Source organism: Dinoponera quadriceps, unplaced genomic scaffold, assembly GCF_001313825.1.
Source record: "Dinoponera quadriceps isolate SergipeBrazil2010 unplaced genomic scaffold, ASM131382v1 scaffold365, whole genome shotgun sequence".
Lineage (NCBI taxonomy): Eukaryota > Metazoa > Arthropoda > Insecta > Hymenoptera > Formicidae > Dinoponera > Dinoponera quadriceps.
Window position 1 is genome coordinate 128,952 of NW_014554573.1, and position 23,418 is coordinate 152,369.

At 45.9% G+C, this 23,418-nt stretch overlaps 1 protein-coding gene across 1 annotated transcript in view; it reads right to left on the reverse strand.

The window, feature by feature from the left end:
- LOC106752093 (insulin-like growth factor-binding protein 7) overlaps positions 1 to 23,418 on the reverse strand; it is a 50,881-nt gene that overhangs the window by 24,415 nt on the left and 3,048 nt on the right. The window contains exons 2-3 of the mRNA XM_014633507.1: positions 22,948 to 23,248; positions 14,560 to 14,702 (exon numbers count right to left, since the gene is read on the reverse strand). Coding sequence (XP_014488993.1) covers positions 14,560 to 14,702; positions 22,948 to 23,093 — 289 coding nt within the window. The 5' untranslated portion in view covers positions 23,094 to 23,248. The remainder of the gene's footprint in view (positions 1 to 14,559; positions 14,703 to 22,947; positions 23,249 to 23,418) is intronic.

A 23,418-nucleotide genomic window follows, 5' to 3' on the forward strand; every position in this document is an offset into this window, starting at 1 on the left:
ACATCTTTCGCAACAACCGTAGCCGATTACTTGCCGTGGAAACGCGGCGGCGGCGGCCCTGTTAATTCTCGACGTACTATTTGTGTTGCTTCCTAACACACTTATCTTGTGTTAAAATTGACACTAAACATTCGAGTGGACCGTTTGGATCGCGCGATGAAATATGTTGAATTTAATATAATATAACATTTCTTACCGCGGGGATCATCCGGCAATTTTCCTTCAAGAGTCTCACGCGGTCGAACGGCGAATCGCAAAGTCACGATGGTTGAACCCGTGTGTTGAACATTGTGTGAACGCCGCTGATGATGCCGACGTAAATGCACTTAGCGTAGCCGCAATAGCTGATAAAACTATGACTTGGACATTTTGTTTGTCTTGTGTCTTATCGCGCGCACGCGGTTACTTCCCTCTTACATGACATTTGACGATTAAAGCCGTTCTCTCAGGAGTTCCATATTACCGAGTCTCGTGACGTCACACCATTAGGCTCCCTCGCCCGTTCTGCTCACAATCAGTTCCACGCGAGATACAATTTAATGGGGAAAGTTGCAGGCTTTGCGCACACTCTCTCTCTCTCTCTCTCTGTCTCTCTCACGCCGCGCGCGCTGCCGGGAACGCGATCGTGGTAGCACGACGTCTCTTCATGCCGCCGCGGAAGGTGAATCTCGCGTGACTCGCGGACGGGCCGCCTCGCGAGCGAGCGAGCGAGAAATCAAGTTTATTTCGTTGCCGATCCTATTTATCGTCTGTCGCGCTGAGAAGCGGGCATAAAATTTCCGCTCCCTTATAACTCGCCGGCTTGCGCTCGCTCGCTCGCGATAACTCGCGCTCTAGCCGAGGAATTGAATATCGCGTACGCGTACGTCATTTCGCGTTCGGCTTTACGATCCGACAGGTTTTTACACGCTCCTTCGGCGCGCGACTCGCGAGAGGATCCGGTTGAAAATCGCTTTAATTAATGACGATCTCACGGCGCTAATAAGATTTTCGTCGAGATAGCCCCGTCGAGTCCGTCTCTTCTCTTATCTTGATTTTACTTGATTTTAATAAAATCGTTGCAGCTGCAGCCGCGTAATCGCGTGCGAATCGACGCGATCTTCGCTTCCGTGACGCATCGTAAAAGAAGAGAACGAGGAAACGAGCGAACGAGCGGAAGATAGAATCGGAGATCAATTTTGACGCGAGCTGAAGCCGTTGATATGTAAAACGTTGCTCATTGAGAGACGATGGTATAATTTCTGCATTACGTTGACTCTTTTTTAATAATAATAATAATAATGATATTGGCGTTGAGATAATATAACACAGAGTGTGTGCTGCTCGGAAAAATATGGAAAAGTAGGAATTCTCAGGGAATTTATTTATTCCTGGAAAAATCAGGGAATTTTCAAAGAATTTAATTGGAAATCGGGGAATTTTAAATGGAATTTGTCTGCAAGTTATATTATTGCGTTGTTCATGGCGAAATATTGTGTAGTTGACTGAATTTTATTTAATAATATTTTCTCGCTAAGAATCATCGAAAAAAGTAGTAGTTCAAGATTTTTCAATTTGATTTTTAATTAATTTTAATTTCAATTAATAAGGAGTAGCGTTATGTAAATCATAGGTGCGAATATATTAATATTCTATATATACATTTGCGGTTGTTTTAAATTTCTGTTAAATATTTAAATATTAACATTTTTTTATATTTACAATACAAATTCTCCTTTGTTCTATATGTTATGAATTACATAATTTTTTTATAACTTTTGAGAGTAAAATTAAAAATTTTATATAATATTAAATATTTATTTTTTAGCGCCTCTACAATTTCTGTAAAAAATTTTTTTAATTTAATTATTGAAACTTAATTGATTCTTAATTTTATTTTATGATTTACAAACCTTTATGAATGGAAAATATTAAGAACTTTGCACAATGAATAATATATTTATTTGCAAGATACACTTAAAAATATTTTAATTTTATCAGGAATTATTTTATTTGATTTTATCTTACCCGAAATAATTTTTAACAAATTCCCTCGAAAATCAGGGAATTCTCAGGGAATTTTTTCTCAAGTTTAAGTAGACACTCTGACGTAGAAATTAATTGTCTATACCGTTACAGGCGAAATATACGCGCAGGTGCGCCGCGAAGATTTACGTATCCAGACAGCAGGATCAGAGCTGCTCCACTTATACTTCTACGAGTCGTTTACAACGGTCAGCGTATAATAGACAAAATAGGTGAGAATTACCCGTAAGCTGTAACGCGCTGGAAAGCGGCCGTGAAAGTGAGAAATACGCGGGCGCTAACTTTTTTCATATCATCTAGATAAAACCGCGCGTAAAGGGGGCAAAATACGAGCGGTCGTAACACCGTCGAGCACTTGCACTTGCGTTTCCTGTATCCCCGCGATTTGCATTAGGACGTTTAACGCCTAAGTAAAAGTTGGCGCATTCAGCCCGCTTCGCGGATAATCCACTTGGCCGGATCTGCATGCGCGCCGGCCAGCCGTTCGAGTCGACGAGAGCCGGGAAAATTGTAGCGCAGGGTAAATATTACAGCGCGCGACGCTCTCGCGCAGCTCTCGCTCCGTAATATGTGTTACTAATTCATTATGCGAGAGCGTTGTTTGCGGTGCAGGAGTTTGCTTTCGAGGACCGGCGACGCTTATAAATCGACGCGCCCGTGTCAGCTAATCGTTGCCGATATCACCTCGCCGTCCTGGCAAACGGTGTGTACGTATACACCGTTATTTCGCGTGTGTGCCCGGGACACGTGTGGCCCGCGGAGATAGCGTTGCCGCCTCGATATTTCACGGTAAAACTCTAACCCCCCGGCTATACATAATTCCATTTTTAATCCGCGATCGTAAAAGAGGCGCGCGCGTCGTTTACTCCGTACGCGCGCCGGTAAAGTCGCCGAATTTACGTGACTGGCTGCCGACGACGCGAATTGGGTGACAAATGCAGAATGGATAGTCGAACGAATCGGATGAAAATGTTCTGTTCGGAGGTGTCGTCGAGGGTAAAGTGTAGGTGTACGCGGAAGGTAGTCGCGCATGCATTCGTGGGTTTGTGAAAAATTCAAAACGCGCGTTATAAGCGACGTCCGACCTGTGTCGAGCAGACTTCCGCCTCGAAATGAAATTCCCTCTCGTGAAATTGCTGCGCGTTTTGATAGATATCGATAATACAAGAGACGAAACGAAGCTACATCCATCGCGTTCGAGAGAGCCGGACGCGCGCCAGCTTCTTCCAATGTTGCTGAATATATATGTGTATGTGTGTCGAAGAGAGAAAGAGAGAGAGAGAGAGAGAGAAAATTCGTCCGGACGCAAATTTCCCGTTGCAATAAAGAACGCCGATTGAGCCGATCGCCGTATTTGTCACGCGCGCCGCACGAAAAGATGTGAAACAGATCGCGACATTTACCGCGATGTTGACTCCCGCAAATTTACATGCCCGGTGCACCAAGCGAAAACCAATAATGACCGTGGTTAGTGATTTCAAGATAGAGGTCCCCCCCTTCCTCGCCCGCTCTCGTCTCCCGTCACCGGCATCCACCATTCAATCCCAAGGAGGCAATAACGTCATTATGAGGAGGCGGGCAAGGAAATGGTCCGTAAATGTTCAGATACCCCCGCCGGTTCACCCTACCGACAACCTCTCCCCTCCCCTTCTCTCCCTTTTTCCTATTTTCTCACGATAGCATCGTGGAAGCTGCCTTGTCTCGCTTCAATGAACCCTCTCGCGCTCTTTTCGTAGGATAATGATTGCTTCCCCTCGAAGCTTCATCGCTTGTCGGCCGAACTCGTGACCCTTCTGTCACTATGTTCAGGAAATTGTTCGGGGATAACGTTTCTCCTCTTATCAGTCATGGGGCTGTTTCAAAGAACTGTCGTCCCGAAAAGGGAAGCCGGTCCCTTCAAGGATCACTCGTATCGCGGTGTATTCGGCGATTTCGTCGGGGATCGTGTGGATATTCAAAATCAAACGAAATGACGCTTGCCCAGCGACGACTTTGGAGGAATTCCTGGACAAGTCAACGCAGAAACGTTCAATCAAGGCTCCGGGAGAGCGAGGGGGGAAGAGGTCCCTCCCATATTCCGCGTATTGCGTAAGTGGAGAGAAAATTCGCAAATACATCCGAACAGAATTACGGGAGCTCTTGCGCGGCTGAACGTACGGAAGTCTCGTTAGTTTCCGCATAAATTCGCATCTCCGTCCGCTTCAACGTCATGTCGCGTGAGTCGCGGCGGAGCTCTTTCGACGACCCTTTTTGCCACGGAGCGGTTCCTTCATTTGACGCGACGAAACATCGCGAGCGCCGTAACATTGTGTGTTACAGCGAATCGCTCCATTTGCATAAAACGTCACATCACGCGCGCACGCTGTCTTCAGCAAAACCGCCCCGTCGTGTTCACTCACAAAAAGTTACACGCTCAGGTAACGCGTCGGCCAATCTATTTACATAAACGTCGTAAACATGTTACGCGCGAATGTTTTATTAACAGCCGGCTCACCTGTATCCTAAATTTCCGCAAGAGCGCCGCTCCTCGGCCGAGGGAGTTATCAACAGGCGCTATAAATATCCCGGCGATAAATGCCGATAGCGGAGGCGACTGTTAGCGCGACGATAAATGCCACTCGAAATTGCCGTTTTCTTTTCTCTCGTCTCTTCCCCCCCCCCCCCCCGCCCTTTTTNTTATTTTTATTCTTCCGCTCGGCCGCGCGTTCGAATGCTCTCAAATTGAACATGCGGAATTATCCGCGCGCGCCGAATATTACTTCGGCGGTGCGGTTAAAAATAAATTACGCTTTAATTGAGACGCGTGAATATACGATAAATGCGAACGCGTATCAGATTCGCCGTGTGCGCGGCGAACTAATATCGAGCGATTTATAAGCATAAGCGAAAGCGCACGGAGCGCCCGGTGTACGGTAGAAATAAAGTGCAAAACCGGCGGAAACGGAACACATTCGTCGGACGAATGGCGAATAAGAGGAATAGGGGAAGCGGCAGACAATAAATAAATATTGGGCAACAAATAAATATCGGCTTGATCCGTAAGGCCTTTTAGTTTTCGCAATATCGGAACATCGGAACGCGATTAAAGGTTGTTCGCTCTTTTTCTTTTTCCTTCTTGATCGACACGGTTGCGTTTAATTCGGTCGTTTGCCGCCTTCGCTTTTTGCACGGGCAATTTTAATAATCGATTAAACGTTGTAAAATTAATAATAGTGTTATTGACTAATAAAGCAATTTGCAAATGTATTCCGCGTCGAATCGCATTTGTATGAAAATTATAAAATCACGCCCAATACATATTCTATTAATCAAGCCAGATATTGTCAACGTCAATGAGTGAATTTTGACATTCCCGTGGCATTTCGTTGATCGTTCTTGCGGAAAATATCCCGCAATAATCTTGTTCATGCGGAATGTCAAACGGCCGCGCGCTAGGCATATTTACAATTGTATAATGAATGTATCCGACGTATGCAAGTCAAATAACCTACTTCTGCGCCATGATAATTACGGAATACATATTTATCGCGTTTAATTTCTTCCGTGTGTGTTTCGCACACAAAGCAGTCAACATGTTACGTTAATTTATTAACTGCCCCGGCAGAGCCGAATTTTCATTAAAACACCATACGTCGAGTGAAAATGAATGAATTATATTCGCAAATAACGCGACAAATAGAATACATGCCATCTCTCTCTCTCTCTGTCTCTTTTATAGCGAGCCTGTCGCATTTCAAAATTCATCGAAGGCATTAACTCTCCGCCGGCAACGCGGAATCTCAAGTATTATTATAGCCCAAGAGAATTCTTTTTTTCATTCATATAATAGTTACGAATTTTTACCGAAATCTCGATTCCTTCGATATTTCTGGTCAAAATAAAGAAAATACAATCTTGTACGATTGTAAAAACTTGCTATTAAAGCTTTCCAAAGTATACGAAGATTTTCGCAGATTTTCATAGCCCGGAAAAGTGTAAAAACGTGCATCGGCCTTGAAAGACCTACGTTGCGTAGACGGAAGTTACACTTTGCCAGCGGAGGGACCGGCCGCGTTATCGGCAGAAGATCGTCGCCAGGCAACCTCCTCGGTCGCGTCTCGCCTGGGCGCGTGAAGAATTTCTTGGGTCGCACCGCGGGGGCGACCGTCGAAAATACCGTCGCGCACGTGGGGCGACGCGACGGCGGAAACGTGTCGGATCGCGAGTCAAGATGCGCCAAGATATTCGCGCTGACGAGACGCGTCGTCCGTCGCGCGCAACGACGCGGAACCTTTCCGATACCGGAATATTTTCAGCGCGGCCGGGGGTGCGCGCCTGGCAAATACGAGGGCGGGGAGAATAAACTAATTTGTACCCTACCAACTCGAACCACGTTCAAGTAGCGATATTCCATGAATACTGAGCGCGCCTCCTTGCCTCCTAACGCGTAGCAGCCGTGCATATGCATCGGCTTAAGTCGAGCCAGAGCGAGTGCGCGAACGTGGGTGTGTGTTTCGCGCGAGCCGGTGCCCATGTGCAGCCCTATTCTCAAATGCGCCGGAGACCGCCCTCGAGATAACATGCTCGGATGGCCGCGGATGGGAATTGATTAAAAATTTCCCGGAAGATAATATCAGGACTGCCGCACCAGCGGATTCGCAATCAGCGCGCAACGATCTTGGCTGAATCGTGGAAGATCGCGTCGCTCCTTCTCCGCTCCGTATTAGACCGGCGGGATTACCGCCCGTTTAATTTCCCTTTTTCTGTTTAAGATATCCGAGAGAGCGAGGCTTAATAATCGGAATCGCCGACGACGCCGCGGAGGATTTTACCTCCGTCGCACGCGTGTTATCTCGCGCGCGCGTGCGATACACTCTCGACGCGCCCTCGCCTATGCTTGTGTGTAAAGTAATTTCGACGTTACGACGATGACAATGCGGTAACAGCTCCGCATACTTCGTAAGTCGCGCGCGCCATGTTAGCGCGGGAGGACGTTGCAAAAATATAGACTATCCGCGTTACGCTCATTCCGAGTTTAAGAGAAAATATTTTCCCCGCCTATAAAGAGCCGTGAATGACACGCGCTCGGCGACCTATAAAAGTCTGTCGGAGCACGGACTTGACTTTATCACACATTTTACACACACAGTCGCGTATACAACGTTTTTCGCATGAATATTAAACGTAGTATTTTTAAAGATTTGCAAAAAAGCGCAAACATTTTTCAAGGCACCGGTTATACCGGGGGATGGATGTCGGGAATTCCGGCGCATCCTGTGTATAGAGACGCGCGATTACGTGTCGAATCGATTTGCATTTCAAGCGACACCGGGTCCTCTATCTTTATCCAGATCTCGCCTTCCTCACGTTCGCGACATTTGTTTTTCGCTCTTTCTCGTTTTTCCGTTGCGTTTTCGAGCCTCGGAAGAGGACGCCGCGCCGTGGAACTCTAATGCCCAGATAATACACAATCGCGAAGAGCCTCCGGTGAGGACGGCGCCGACCGGTGTTGTATCAAAGCGAATCGATTAGCCCCGGCCGAGTGTATTTTTCGTGCACGCGTGTGTGTGTGTGTGTGTGTACAGGTTATTCGCTTAAATGCGCATGCCGACGATGCACGAAGGAATCGATCACGACGACAGCCCGTCCGTCGTTGTAAAACCGTTGTTAGCCCGACGACAGTTTGGTGACCCCCGTCTGATTGGCGTTTTTCAAAATTTCGTGGCCCGGTTGATTCGTTGATTGCACGCGGCGCGTGCATACACCGCCGGAAACAGCGATAACATACACAGACACACACACACGCGCGCGCGTTTTGCCTCTGTCTCGCTCTCTACTTTTTTTTGTTCTGTTCGACAGTTGGCTCAGCGCACCACGTGTAACGAGTCACGCGGCTAAATCAACCGCGCTTCTTCGCTCGTATTTCGATACATAACTGCGCAAACATGAGCACGTAAACGAAGTTATATCGTCGCACACGCCGTTGGGTTTTTCGCGATACGCGTATCGTCCTCTCTTTTTTCGCAGCCCCCTTTTCCCGGACATTGACGATCGCTTTAATCCTCCTCCGTCGACGAACGACGGAGGATCTTGATTCGTTGTTTATTCGATCGCAGCGCCGGAACTCCGCAATTTGATACGTGATAATTTCGAGAACGTCGAAGTGAAATCGTAAAGAGAGAGGAAAGAAATGTTCACGTAAACACACATGCGGAAACGCTTGTTGCGACGGCGCACACAAACAGGAAGAAAGTTCTGTACATTTTGCAAATTTAATTCGACCCGCAATTACCCGCCGTTGCTCTTTAGTTTTCGATGCAACGTGTGTTTTCAGTATTAATTAAACTGCGAATTACGTGCGCCGTACGGGAAAGCAAACGCGATTATTCTAAACGCAAAATTCAGGCTACTTTCGCGTTATTATTACCCATAAATAACGCACCGACAGGATTACGACCGATGTCGGCCCGAAAACCACCATCGAGCCAATGAATAAGCGATAGAATAGGCAACGCAACGAAACTCCGTGCAAATGCAGATTCCGCAGATGGATATCTGCATAACAGATTGTGTGGGTGAAAATCCTCCACCTCTCCTCTAAGTCATCGTTTTCACCCGTTATTTATTCCCCCAAGTCCGGACACACAACATTTTCCAGTCGAACGGCATCGGCGTTGCTGTTAGCGCTGCGACTTAAGCCGATTTCGCCGCATGGCGAACTCGCGCGCTGTCCGATTAATCCGTTCTCCGTGCTGCGCGAAATCACGAATGAGCGAGCGAGCGAAATCGAAAGCAATTTCATTTTCCAAAGGCACGTACACGAATTCGTCCTTAAAGTCGTCCGCTCTCGGCAGCTCGCGCTCGCACAACGTGCGCGAAATTTGAGTGCGAAAGCGTGTCCTTCGCGAGAGACACCAAATAAGAATAGGGACTTCGCTGGAATCCTTGATATCTCTCTCTCTCTCTCTCTCTCCTTCTTTCTCAACCGGGACACGTCAACCTCGTTCGTCGTCGTGATTTCAATGATTAACGCAAACTGCCGGACGATTTTCGTGATGTAATCTAAGAGATGCAGTGCCCGTTTAATGCTCATAGCGTCGGTAATTATTTCGATTCCCTGAAACATCAAATTTTATTCTCCTTCGTCCGGTTCGATAAAACGTAACGGCGGAACGGCGGGAAAACTAACGGCGAGAAAAGAAACGAGACGCACCAGGATATAAGGCAACTGTCGATACGTCTACACAAATTGGGAAGAAATTTCATAAAAAGAGACGGGAGAGAGAGAGAAGCGACAGTCGGTGTCACACGGAGGATCGAATCGAGTTAACTCAATTAGCGTCAGCTTTAAGATAGTAATGAGAAGGTAATGCACGGACAGGTATTATTGAAGCGTTCCAAAATGCCGGCGTCGAAGTTCGCGGAAGTGTCGAGTTGAAGGCAGTTTCGAGAGTTTGAGTTCCGACAAGCGACACTTTGTGCCGCTTTTCAGTACATGAAACAGCTACTATTTCCGCGATTTGAGAGACGAGGGAATAGCGCGACTAATTTTACACGGTACTGATTCTCTACGTGAACAGCCATCAAATACTTAGAACGTACCTCTAGACGTCATCTACAGTACATATCCGTTGTTGAAGAAGTGGATATTAGGACTATCGCCTTGAGGTATCATCTCGCAGATTATTTCCGAAATTCAGCCGAGTGACGGTATGAGGAACGATAAATAGAGGTATCGATATCACCTAACTGAGTCTACTCTCTCTTCCTCCCTCCTTCTCTCTCTCTCTCGCTCGAGATAAATATAGGTACTTTAAAGAATGAAATATACGCATAAAATATATACATTGAGCGTACTCAAGATAATCAACGCGATATTACCCCAGCGTGATGTTATTTCGTAAAAGGTAAACGCGAACGAAAACTTCGAGTCCACGAGCGCCACGAAAATTCTCAAAGTCAAAACCGAGGCTTCGAAAATATAATTAATTTGTGTGCGATATATAGCGTGTAGCGAAATGCAAATGTCAAACGTAAATATCATAAATGTCGAGTGTATCGCTCGCCGAAACAGGTGCATTCATTTTCACCAGTGTCTGGCCCGTCATTGAAGTGTTGTAAAAGCCGCGAAACGTATTATCCCGCCACCGCCTCCGCGGGAACGAGAAAACAAAAGCGTCGCCGTTTGACGAAAAAAAAAGAAAAAAACGCGTTTAAACGCTCCGACAGCTCGCTCGAAATTTCGAAATCGAGACCGACCCGGGGAAATTTCCAAGTCAAATCCACCGTTAAATAGCTATACTTGTTCCCGTGCTGGTCGATAAACCTAGGACGCGTCGTCGTATTTCGGCTCGACGCTTGCCAAGCCCCGACCCGGACGTGCGCGTGCGAATTCGCGCGGTGCGCCGCGCGAAAGTGATATCACACCTCGCGTGTGTAATGCGGGCCAAATATTGACGATTACGTATTTCGATCCGTCCCTACGTACGCTTTAAAAAGGGTCGCCGAATGCGTTCCAGTCGAGTGAAAATTCGCGTGACTGTTGCGCGCGATCAAATTGGCACCTCGCCATCGACCGGTGGCGACACTCAGCGCATCCGTTTTGCCGACGAGTCTGTTAATAAAATACGAAACAGTAAACACGTCAGTATTATCCTTCCTACATCTCTCTCTCTCTCTCTCTCTCTCTCTCTCTCTCTCTCGTTTCTGACAATTATCGTGGTCGTTTCGAAATGACGCCGCGGACAGGAGTGCGCCGCGTGGATTATCGAATTCGCGGTCGGCGATGCGAGCGATTGTATTTAAACGTTTTCCGAGCAGTTCGAATTTACATTAATCCGCTCAAAAAGATGCTATAATTACGATAACGCGAAACCAATTTCAATTTGCAACTTATCATTAATACCGTTATTATAGCAATTTTATAGTAATACCTTTGTATTTAATTAAGCCCGCTATATTATATTGTTATTACTATCGGATTGACATAGGTCAGTTTACTTTATCCTAATTTATTTGCCGAGTTGTTTAATTAAATTTTCACATATTATACCCGCAACGGTTAAATTTCATATAAATGGTTAATTAACTCCGGACGGGCTAAGTTTATCCGCGCTGCATACTTGGAGTCTCTTCGAGAGATTCCGGGATATTTTTCGTGAAAATATTTTGTGGCTCTTAGTACCTCTTAATTACTTCCTTTCCCCGGCATGGTCCTTGAAATCATCGTTTGACCAAAGTTTGTCCGAGTTATAACAAGTTCAAAAATCGCTCAATTAGATTCGCGAGCGGTGCCGGATCGCCCACTTTTAGATCCGCCGGTACGATTCTGTTCAAAGTGTAAAGAACTTTCAAAGGAGCCAAAGGACACCGAGCCAACGGAAAAGACGAGGGAAAAGAGGGGGTGCACGGAGCTACGGTGAAACTGAATAAGGGTTGCGCCTGGAGGACGCGCATCTGCGAGTCGATTATTCAATGAATTGGAAAATGAAAGCGAACATCCTTTTTGAAGTAATTATATCGATAATACGTAAATCAGATCAAAGAATCGTTAAACATTGTCGTGCCGTTCAGGCTCACGTTTAATGGTAATTACAAAGTAAGAGAGTTCTCGAGTAATCTTTATAAAAAAGTTAAAAACGCTATAGAACAGGAGTTTCTCTAAAAAGTCTACAGGATGTTTCAGAATTACCGACTCTTCTCTGAAACACGTATAAATAAATGATACGTACGTAGTGCAGCTTTTCAAGTGAAACGGTTAATCCTCCACTCCTGAATTTCTGCCGTTTGTTTTACGACGAATAATAACGAGTTACGACGCGCGGATCAAGTCGAACCTTAAAACTCTATCAGTTTTAAGGTTGAAAGGAAGAGATATGATGGAGAGTAATATACCTTGATGTGCGCCGATCTGACGTTATCGCGAAGAGGTTCACATTGAGGTTATTCACATGGCTTATCTGTTTCAACCATGTGGACACGAAGGGAAATTAGTTTCTCGTAGCATATAGCCTGACGAAATATATAAACGATAAAGGGGATGAAAATAATTTAGCAGCAAATTGGTACTACAATTAACGCAATTGCGAACCTTGTAGAAGACAGATTCTCAGCTGACAGTTGACAGCCAAGCTTCGACGCTTTATTTATGATGGATGTAACATAAAACGAATTTTCAATAAGAATTCGAAGTTGAATTTTTTTCAGCAAATAACGATAACTGATGCAAGTACTCTTTGATACCGTCACTGAAAATCCGACATTCTGCACTACAACCATCTTAATCTCCGTGTAATTATACAACAGCTAGATTTACAGGTGCATGGAGATGTAAAGCGAATTCCTTAAGCGACTCGCTTGCGACACGAGACGCAACGAAGATTCATGCGCAACGACAATGAATCAGTATTCTCGGGCGGAAACGGGGTCAATACGTGGCACGTACGAGGCGCGGCGGAAAATTCTAAGTGAAAAGTAATGTATTCACGCAAACATGACTTTGTCTAAACTAACTTTACTATTTGGTGAGTCCCGGCCAAGTTTCCGGAAAGTAGCGACGGTGCAATCCTTCCTCCCCGTGACCTCGACCGCCATAGCGGTCCTTTAATTCGAGTGAGTGGTAGAAGTCGCGCGATATAAAAACGGCGACGTCATCGTCGATTTAAAGCGCCGTGTGTGCGTGTGTGCTTGCGTGTGTACGGCCTGCGCTTAGTAAATCCACTGCGACATAGCGTGGTTTAATATACCGCGCGGTATACATACTCATGCAACTGCTGCTCGCATCATATAAATTTTAAGCGCGCGGCTCGCGCACGTACATTAACACACCATGGAATTCCCACGTTTTCAGAGCTCGCAAAATTCAATATTACCGAGCATTGACTTCCAGGAGGTATCGCCACCGCGTCAATTCACTGCGGGTACCGCGCGTGTTTTTTAATTACTTCGCAGCAACTATCGATTTTATCATTACGTTGCTCCATATAACCAACGGCCTCAATTACCCCACACTTTGACCTTGCTGTATATCGGAAAAAGTAAAGTGGATGTCGCAAAAGGAAAGGGGGAAAGACATGGTGTACAACAATGAACGGCCGGCGGATACAATATCACGGCGCTTCGAATGCACTCGATTAGTCATTTGGAGGATGGTTCGTACGTGCAAAATTGCCGATATGCTTCGTAAATATTCCCGGCGGAGAACTATTATTATCCTTACTCTCGATCTATCGACTAATAAATGCAAAACACCCGTTTTTATATTCATATGTCACTGATAAATCGTTTCGCACTCTTGACGCGCACGCACGCCTACATACACAACGAGCGTGTTAAAATTGTGAAATAATGGCTCGGAGGTATGCAATCATCACCCGTCATTAATGATCAGTTTCGTTTGCGTCCAAGCCGTCCAATTATATCCGGGAACAACACAAGCCGTTCAATTATCTCCGTAGGATATAAACCGAAAGGGGCGACGAAACAAACATTCGCGATATAATCGTGCACGCGAAGCGTTTCGCGCGAAGAGATTTATTGCCGATTTTGCGCTTATTAAATGCGACCATTGCCACCTGCTTCTCTGCTACGCGAAAACAATCACCGTATTATTTCCGTACATTTAGCGCGAACGTATGCCGAGAAATATACAAGAGTAATTCTTATTGCACGCGGGAATTATATGCGTGTAAAACTGCTATTACCATTGCTAAAAGAATTTAAACATTTTCGGCCACGGGGAGCGATATGTGCAAACGTGTGCCTACACTTCACCCCGGCTTCCACAACTTAACCGATGGATTTAAGATAGTTAAGTCCGTGCTGCCAGATTTTCAGTGACGATATCGATGACGATATCAAGGGGTCTCTTCGTGAGTTTATTTATCGAAAAAAAAAATTTTTCCGATGATTTAATTGAATTATCTAAATAATAAATGTTGATTTTGAGCACGCGAAATTAAGACAAATATACGCGCAATATTATACATGCGGAGATATTATTAATTTTTTAATTTTTCTTAAATGTTAATATTTCATTTGTACGTCAGTTGAGTTAATAGAGGTGCATACATTATAAAAAGTATATAAATATTTGCGTATTTGCGGACGTATATTTCCGTCGATGTGAAGCTAAAATTCAAAAGGATTCCTGAGCAAATAATTTGACAAACCAACTGTCTTAATGGAAAACGGAAAACGCAGCAGAACGAGACACAACGGTACGCCGCGGGATCGCGAATGACGCTTTGGCGCGTTAATGTAATTTATCGTTGAAATAACAAGCGGAAAAACTCCGGGTTTCATTATCGGCGAGTGGCGGTTATATTTCGCGGCAAGTTTGCGCGGCCAACAGTCCGGTGTCACAGCGAGATGGGCGTCCTTAGCATTTCTATCGGCGTTGTAACCGTATAGCATACGCGTATCGGGCGTACGAACTCGAAACGCGCGCTCGCCCGTAAGTGATTACATTTTATTTTCATGACGGGCCACACCGCCTTCCTTCCTGTCGCTCGACATTCTCAATTTCTATCAAAATCCCCCGCCGTAAATACTCACTCGTGCAGACACCCTCGTCCATTTCCCGGGTGCGGGGCAGCAGATTCACGATTACGCATTGCAGGCCGACGGCGCAGCTGCCGGAGAAACCGAAGAGGCCGCCGCAAGGCTCGCCTTCCACGCGCGCACATACTTTGCAGCATCTGCAAACATAGAGAACACGATCAGACGGTCGCATACGGCGCGTATATATACGTGCATACGCGTGGAATAAATATAGCGACGTCGGAGCATGTTTGTCGATACGCGCAAGTTAAATCGCGCGACAGGCGGCTCTGGAAGCCGATAAAGCAACTCGAGTAGGAAGCTATAATTATAGGACCGACATCGCAGCGAGATCGACGCGTCCGACCCATCTTGATTGTTCATAATATCTCTGTAAGCCGACGAGAAGAAAGGGGTTTTTTTTTTATTAATTCCCTGTTGCCGTTGCGGAATTTCGTACGTTTGCGTGCATTACCGGTAGATGGAAGAAAAGTTTACCCCGGCGCGATACATAAGCGAACGGTATTATTAGCTTCCCGTTGCTATTGTTGCACGCTCGTAACATTTATTCGCAATATCCGACTCTTGTGCCCAAGTGAATCATCGAGCCTCGATCCGTTGTTCTTTCTTTCTCTCTTTCCTTTCTCCGTTTTTCCCTCCTCCTTTACTGGCGGGAAGCGAACGGTAGAAAATTGCTGGCGTGTATATATATATATATATATGCAGTATAAAAAACGATAAGGTAGATGAAACGAACGAGAGAGCAGCGGTTACATGTGCATCGCGGCCAGCTGGTCTCCGTCGATTCGAATATGGCCATTTGTTCTGTTATAAGAAATCCTGCGGGCGACAAGAGGATACAAGCGCTTTAAAGATATAAAGCGCTTCTTATAACGGCTTTATATCTGCTTTAGATCTTCCTTACACCCCGTGAGACAAAAAGATACAATTCTGACCGCGTCTCTTTTCAAAGCCGGGTTGGATGTTGGGGGACAGGGAAGGGGAGAGGGGACAATGATATGAGCCCATTAGGGAGCTCTGAGAGGAGCGCCGTAAGCCCGTTTTCACATTTGTCAGAAAATAAAACTTTCGGGGCGAGAGGGCTCGGCGAGGAGGAGACGCTCCTGAAATACGCGAGAACGTATAAAAGCGAGATGGATTTTACGTAAATACATTATGAAGAATCTCTCAATGTTTCACCGTCGCGGTAATTTTAAGTCTCTCGCTGAAATCAGCTTTGTTGCCGTGCGTGGCTCGGAATCTGCGTTATATTTAGCGCCACTCGTATTTACCGGGACTCCTCTGAAACAGCAAGACTTTTATCGGAATACATCGAGAGGAAACTAACTGCCGTCGCTTCGATGAGACACTTTCCTCGATGATATTTATAGCCGTCGGAATGAGACAGCTTTCTTTCGTCAAATTATTTCAACATTCATTCAGAACGTGGCGTTCGTGTGATCACGTGATACCGCCGCCGTACGCGAGATTTACAAGCCGACTTGCAAAACTCCCCGCAGGTGCGCAAGTGGGTATTTGCATTTTTATCCCGGGGAAACTTGACAGAATCGAGAGATGTAAGAAATTGAAAAGCTCCCACGTATTATGCGAGTACATATCACTTTCGCGCGTCCGGTATGCTCGGCGGCAGTCGGAGAACATAGTCTTACGAAGTTCCGGAGCGACGGGAAAAAACGGAACGGGTGGAATTTCAAGGCGCGCGCAGGCGGTGCGCCACGCGCGCGCGCGCGGAAAATAATCTCGCGGAAAATTGTCAACCGCGACCAGGAATTTTATTACGTCGTCTCGACGGCAGGCAAGTCTTCTTCTCCTACTGCTTCGTTGCCGTTTTCCGCGAAACAATCCACTCTTATATACCTTTCAGTTCCACGCCTGTATGATGCAAGACACGGTTGGCACGGAGAAGAAAGTAACGCAACGGGCAGCTTAGAAAGTACGACGGTAAAATGCGGCGATACACCGCCGGTTGTCGAGCAACGTAATTGACGACACCGTAAATGTACAAATTGCAAGTAATTACACACTCGCGATATTAAATTGCAAATGTATGCGAATATCCCTCGAGAAAATATAGCGGTGTGCAGAATTTAAAGATGGAAGAAACGTACCGGCATAAAAACCCAGAGGATATTAAGACATGCTAAGACGTTATAAAGACGTCTTTGAGGCACGTCTTTCAGACATACATGTTGTGTAGAAATTTTCATAGATTTTCTTATGTACAGTATAGATTCCGATTAGAATCGCTCTAAAATGTGTCGATATTCAACATGTGTAAGTATTAAAATAATACATTTGATACCTCAGTGTCAACATAATTTAATCTCTTATACTAAATATACAATATACGGAACTACGGTACTGTATATACAGTATGTGGAACTAAGTTATTTGGTTGCAGTAATCAAACATTTGGCCGGCAAATATTAGTACTTATTTTCACCAAACTTTTCGACAATTTTAGTACTTATTATCAGATCCTCTTTTCAAAGTAGATGCATCTATACATGTACTTTTATTCATCTCGCTTTCTTATGTTACACGTTGCTGCACTCTTTGAGGAGTAATTAATTCGGAGAATATGGATCACCTCGTCCGAAAGACGCGCTGCAAATTTATCTTACACCCCTTGCCACGATCAATGTCGTCGTATACGTGTTTATGATGATAGATCGGAGCGCGACGCACCGGACGAAGAATAATGAAACGCCCGCCCGCTATTTATGCACCTGCCGCTGCGTGCGGCAAGAAAAGAGCAATTTGTTCCTACCGGCGATTCCTAATTCGCATACCCGACCGCCGGGCCCCGACAATGGCGTTGCATGCTAAACATTTCCCAATAAATTCCCGATACGCCGTCGAGCGTGTAGTTTTACCTCCGTGGCCCTCCGTGTATATCCTTTTGTATATGTACGCTCGCTTGTCATTATATCGCGGAGGAACGCGCGCTGCCGCGTGTTGCCAATTTCCGGGCGAGCACGGCGAATCCAATCGCGCTGAAAACAAGGAACAAGTGCACAATAGCCGAGCGGAAAGGCGAGCGCAGGCCTATGCGTGAAATATCGCGAAATACGGCGTGAATCGCGCTCGATTTACAAGCCCGATCGATCTTTTTTTCTTCTCTCGCCAGGATTGAAAAGACGAATATTCCCGCCGCGAACGACGGCACGTTTCCCACAACAACTCAATCGCGTCGTCCGGTGAAAAGGGCACTCAGCTGGGCACAAGCCGGCTTAGAGAGAAGAAATAATAATTTCTCGTGTTCCCGCTCGCACAATGCGCTCCGCCTCCTTCGAAACATCGCCAAGTTGCATCAGGGATTACTTCGATTTACTTAGGATCGAGCGCGCGATGAATTTTCAACCGGAGATCGCACCGCCGTTTCCGAGAACGAGCGTTTTCCCGGCGTTTCTCACCGAAAATCGTAATGCGACCTTTTCCGACTTTGCCGGGATGATAAAATTACACTCGACGAGAAAGAGAGAGAGAGAGAGAGGGATTCGCGCGATTGCACGCGACTCTTCGGCTGCGTGCGTGGAACGCGCGATTGAGACAACGGGTTGCACGCGATTCAGATTCCAAACAGTCTGGTACCCGGCGTTTAACGTTACGCCCGGAGACTTTACGAGGAGCGGGAGAGCATTTCATTGAAATGCGTTACGTACAGATAGCTGCCGCTGGCGCAGCCGCGGGAATTGCACGGGGACATCTCTCTTTCTGTCTCTCTCGTATCACGGTATCGATATCGCCGTATGAAACGGAATAACGCAGAATGGAGCGAGCGGACTCGCGCGTAAAAAGGTAACGCGCGTAATATCGGCGTTGCGGTCGGTTTAATGACGGCAACAATTTACCGGCACGTCGCCGATATGATCCGCGGTATTGCCAGCTGCCCGGCCGACTCGACTCGTCTCGTCGACGTTCGGAAAATTTGCATAAAGCGACACTCTCGCCGTACACGGCGCGCTCGACTACTACTTCCTTCTTTTCCTTCTTCTCGCGCTCCCCTTCCTCCTTGTCGTCCTCCTCCTCGTCGAATTACCTGCGTGTATCGTCATCGAAATTACCCGAGACTATCTCTCGGTATCGCATCGAAGCGATCCCAGACGGCAATGGCCGCCGGTTTTCCTCCCCCAGATCCACTCTATCTCTCCCCCTCTCTTTCGCTCTCGTTGAGATTCCCGTAAGAACTTCCCTTTCGGAAATTTCACCGCGCAATAAACGTTAGGTACACCTATTGAATTCGCGAAGGTCCTTCGGGAAGGATGGCTATAACTGTCCGAGGCTACTCCGGAGAATTCTTCCTCCATTTCCGTGCGCACGCGCGACGTTCCCTTTGAAATTCAATTCCGACGTTTTCGAGCCAGCATATCGTATCGACGCACGCGAGTGTATTATCGCGCGTATGCTGAAATATCGAGGGATGTATGAGCGGGATGAAGTAATGCCGGGTTACAGAGAGAAATAGAGAAAGAGAGAGAGGGGAGGGAGAGGGGAGAACGATTGAGAAGTGAAATATTCCTTGGTTATGTAAGCTTTTGCGGTTGCATGCGCGTGAGCGCGAAGATTTCCCGAAGTCTCGCGTGGATTTTGCAAGCAAGCCGTCTTTGTGATCCGACGAGTAAATCGTCCTTAAAGAATCTACCGATAACGCGAGTGTCTCTTCTTATGTTTCGATCCGCTCGCATTCGGATCTCTTACTCGAGAGACGTTCTCTCTATTTAATCCAACGCCATAAATCACACGTCGATCTCGCTGTGCTCAAATCCGAGACCGATTCTTACTCGATTCTCGCTCTCTCATGCGCGCTCGCACACGCTTGCACCGATCTTCGTCTCGCGTCTCTCGAAAAGCAATTACCGTCGAAATTGTTCATCTCACGAGTAACTTTTCCTGATCGCAAAGATTCACCGAGAGAAAAAGGAACAGAGAGAATGAATTCTCCCGATCTCTTGCTCCGCACATCTCGCGTATCGCCGCGGGAGAGAAGCTGCGGTTCGAAGGGTCATCTTCTTATCCGTCTTCTACTCAAGAATATGGAAAAGATGAAAGGCTCTCCGATTGGTCGTGTAATACATCTGAACCGAAATGGCTGAAGCTACGAGCTTCACCGAAGCCGTCTCGAAGCGAGTACGCGTCTAATAGCAATATCTAATCGAGATTGACCTATATGCTTATCTACGTGCGGAGATTTTCGCTCTTATGGCTCCGTTGCGGAAACTTCAACGCTTAAATATTCCGGTGAATTTAATTTCCAGATATCCGCACGTGAGCGCGTTGCAACCCGCATGGAAAATCTCTTGGTATCTAATTGGGATTCCCGGCCGGGATTTTTCAAAATATAATTATAGATTCGCATTTGGGACATATCTACGTAAGTTCTACTTAGTGTATTTAAAAAATTACACTTCCAACCAAAAATCTGCGTAGATTTCCCAACTAGAATCCATAATTATTTTGGAAAATCGGACTGAGATCCCAATTAGATATCAAAAAATTTTCTATGCAAGAACCAGCATCGTGCGAAAAAAGTTTTGTCTCATATTTAGGATAAAAATGGGATTTCCAATTGGAATCGTGAATGAGATAACCTACTTTGAAACATCTTTATGATGTTGATGTTCTAATCGGAATCTATGTTACAATCTATGCTATGTGGAGAAAAGCCGTGAAAATTTCTATGCAGGGAGTACACGCCACGGGGAGAAAAATCTAATCCACGAATCTAGATCTAACGTCGTTTCCCGCGACAAATAGGTTAGTCTGTCGCTGGAGTGCCGTTCCGTCGGTCGCGCCGCGGCACCACACAATACCGTCTTCTTTCCTCTCGCCTTATATAAATATACTCACCCAAGACACCCACGCATCGACACCCGCGCATCAATCTGATTTTACAGTGCATTGTTATCGGGGAGTCGCGCGGCGAATCGCCATCAATCGTACTTCATGCGAGCTCGCGCCAAGTGGAATTTATCTTGGTGGGATTTCGCTCACAAATATTTGTTAAAGGTGATACACCTGTTCGTCGTTATTCAATCCTTTTTTTTTTATTAGAAAAGCAGCGCCATTATTCGCGGGGATCGCAGTTCGCGTAACGCGCTTCATCATGTGATGCGATTGTATATCACGATACGTTATACCTTACGGCCACATTAACGCGGCTTTTACTTGACTAATAATAATTAATGATAACGTTATTTCTTCACGGGTAATTTATGAAATGAATACAAATTACGAGAAAGCGGGGCTCACACCCCGTGCGTATTTAAGCACGACTATAACCCGTCGCGATGTTAATGTAAGTTATTTACTCGAGCGAGAGAGAGAAAGAGAGAGAGAGAGAGAGAATTCTTTCCGCGAATTTCTTCTCTCCCCCCTCTGCCGCATTATTAAATTCGCTCCGCTGCGTGATTTAGATCTGCATTATTTCGGGGCTTCGCGATTATTTATAAACAGCGGCTGATATATTCCAGTGCATCACAGATCGCTCGTACGTGCCTCGTAAAACACTGCGAGAACGCCTAAAACTCAGGTGCACTCGCGGACACCCGTTTCCGCTCGAATTTATACTCAGTACACGAGTGTGTATATGCGGCGGCATCACAATGTTCGCGTGCTTGTATGCACAGACGGGTGAAAATAGACCCAAGGGCATGGATCTCGCAACATGTCGGCTACCGTGGATACCGAAACGCGTCGATGATAAACGCTATCGCGTAATAGAACGTTTCGAGGTCGCGCTACTCTTAGCGCATTCGATCCTTTTACGCCGCGCATAAACCATGTGTGCACATGTATGGACTATAAGATAAACCATCTTATAGTCCATACATGTGCACACATATGAAACACACATATACATTCATACGCGCGCTCACTCTCGTTATTTTCCACCAATGAGTCGCGGAAACGAAATTCTCGCAGGGAGCGCACAAAGGCGGATGAATAACAGAGAGCGTAATTCTTTGCTGTCCGCGGGAAAAAATTACGCGGGTAGAGACTTATTGTAACACGTATTTTAATTGCTTGCTGTACTAGGCTAATTGCAAGACGCATGGTGGAGCACACAATCAGCCGACCGAACACAAAGAGTCCGATTTTATGGTCAAAGCAGAAATTACCAGTGCCTTCGCATGGCACAGAAAAAAATCTCGCGAATAAGACGCAGTCGTGCTAATTGTACGAATATCGCGCGATATCGTTCCGACGACGGATCGGTCAGTTCTCCTCACGCTCCATAAATTGTTTTAATGAATTTTGATGATTGCGAAGTAGACTAAAACACCCGCGGGGCTTCATTGCGTAATTGTAGTTGTCCGTGGACACAACTGCTGCGAGGCGCGAGTGTCACGCGCGAAACTCGCGAATAACCGCTTCGCTTCGTGGAATTTCACGTGAAATCTGCCGACGTAAGCCGAGAAAATCTAAAATATATCGAAATACGCGAATATCCCACCCGTATGAAGTAAAATGAAAGGTTTGCTTCTCATCCCTGCACAAACTGCTGGCACTAGTTCAAGAAATGCATGCTGAAGTGTTTTCTACTCCACAACTGGTGTCAGGGACACTCTGTTTTTTATTCCAGTGCAGCGGAACTAAGTGCAAAAGTTCACCAACTTGACTGCATTATGTCTAGAGTCTAGTGCAAGAGGTGCAAGGACAGTTGAAACAGCACTTCCGAATAAGAATGCGAGAGATATCAAGTAGCCTGTATCGTTATATATCATTGCCTATATCATTAAATTGTTATATTTTCACTTCAATGTTCATGATATGTGCGAAGCACATACACTCATATGACCAAAGTTACGTTTTATTGTTTCTATTTTGAAAGTTTACACTTTTAAACGTCTACTATACATCTATCGAAACAAAGGTTAAATAATAAGTATGAAAACAGGGGCTTTGCCAAACTGAAAAAACTACAATATATATTTATATTTTAATATATAGCATTTAACATTCAGATATAGAAGTTGCTGATTAATTACGCGATATCTTTTTTTCATTGAAGAAACCCCCCAGCAGTTTTAAATTTAAATTCCTCTGTCCGGTAGAATATTTCCTAGAAATAAATTCTGACACTTTCAATATTATAAATTTAATATCTTCGCAATTGTTTTAACACATGCAAGTAAATGTCTTATATATAGGAGATATATTGTACGTAGTCAATTATATTCCTGCTTCTAATAAATATTTGCCAGAATATTGAAGTTCAGTTCAGTTCATAGTGCAGTCCCGGTGCAGGAATAGGAAACAAACTTAAAGTCTCCTGAAGCAAGGAGATAGAACGCAACGCGCTCGCCACGTTCCGAAGAATGATCAGTTGATGTCGCTGTCGCGATCGTTTCGCGCGGACAACGAAGGGTAAACGTGTACCTGCACGGGTCCCAGATGAGGCCTCCGGGGCAGTCCTCGTTGGTGAGAACGTCGCACTCCAGCGGCGAGCACACACACGAGAGAGCCCTCGCGACCGCGAGCGACAGTACAACAATGCCGCCCAAGAGGAGCAACGGGGCCCTCATTTTGCTCTCGGCCCTCTCGATCTCGACGGCTCGTCACTCGCCCGTCGATTTGTTCTCCTCCTCCTCGAACACTCCTATACTCGTAGTGTCTTCCCGGCACGATTACGAGCCGAGCTTGTCCATCGCACTTTCTCTCTTTCTCTCAGTTCGTCCCGCTATAATTCACGTCATTCAGCATCGGCGATTCGTTACACACGCGCACGACAACGCGAATTTCTCTCCTTCTCGCCGAGAGTTAGGAGGTGTCCATCGAGAGACGCGGCGAGAGACGACCGCGACGTATCCTGCGGAGAACTCCGCACCGTTGAGCAATGTCCGGGAAACG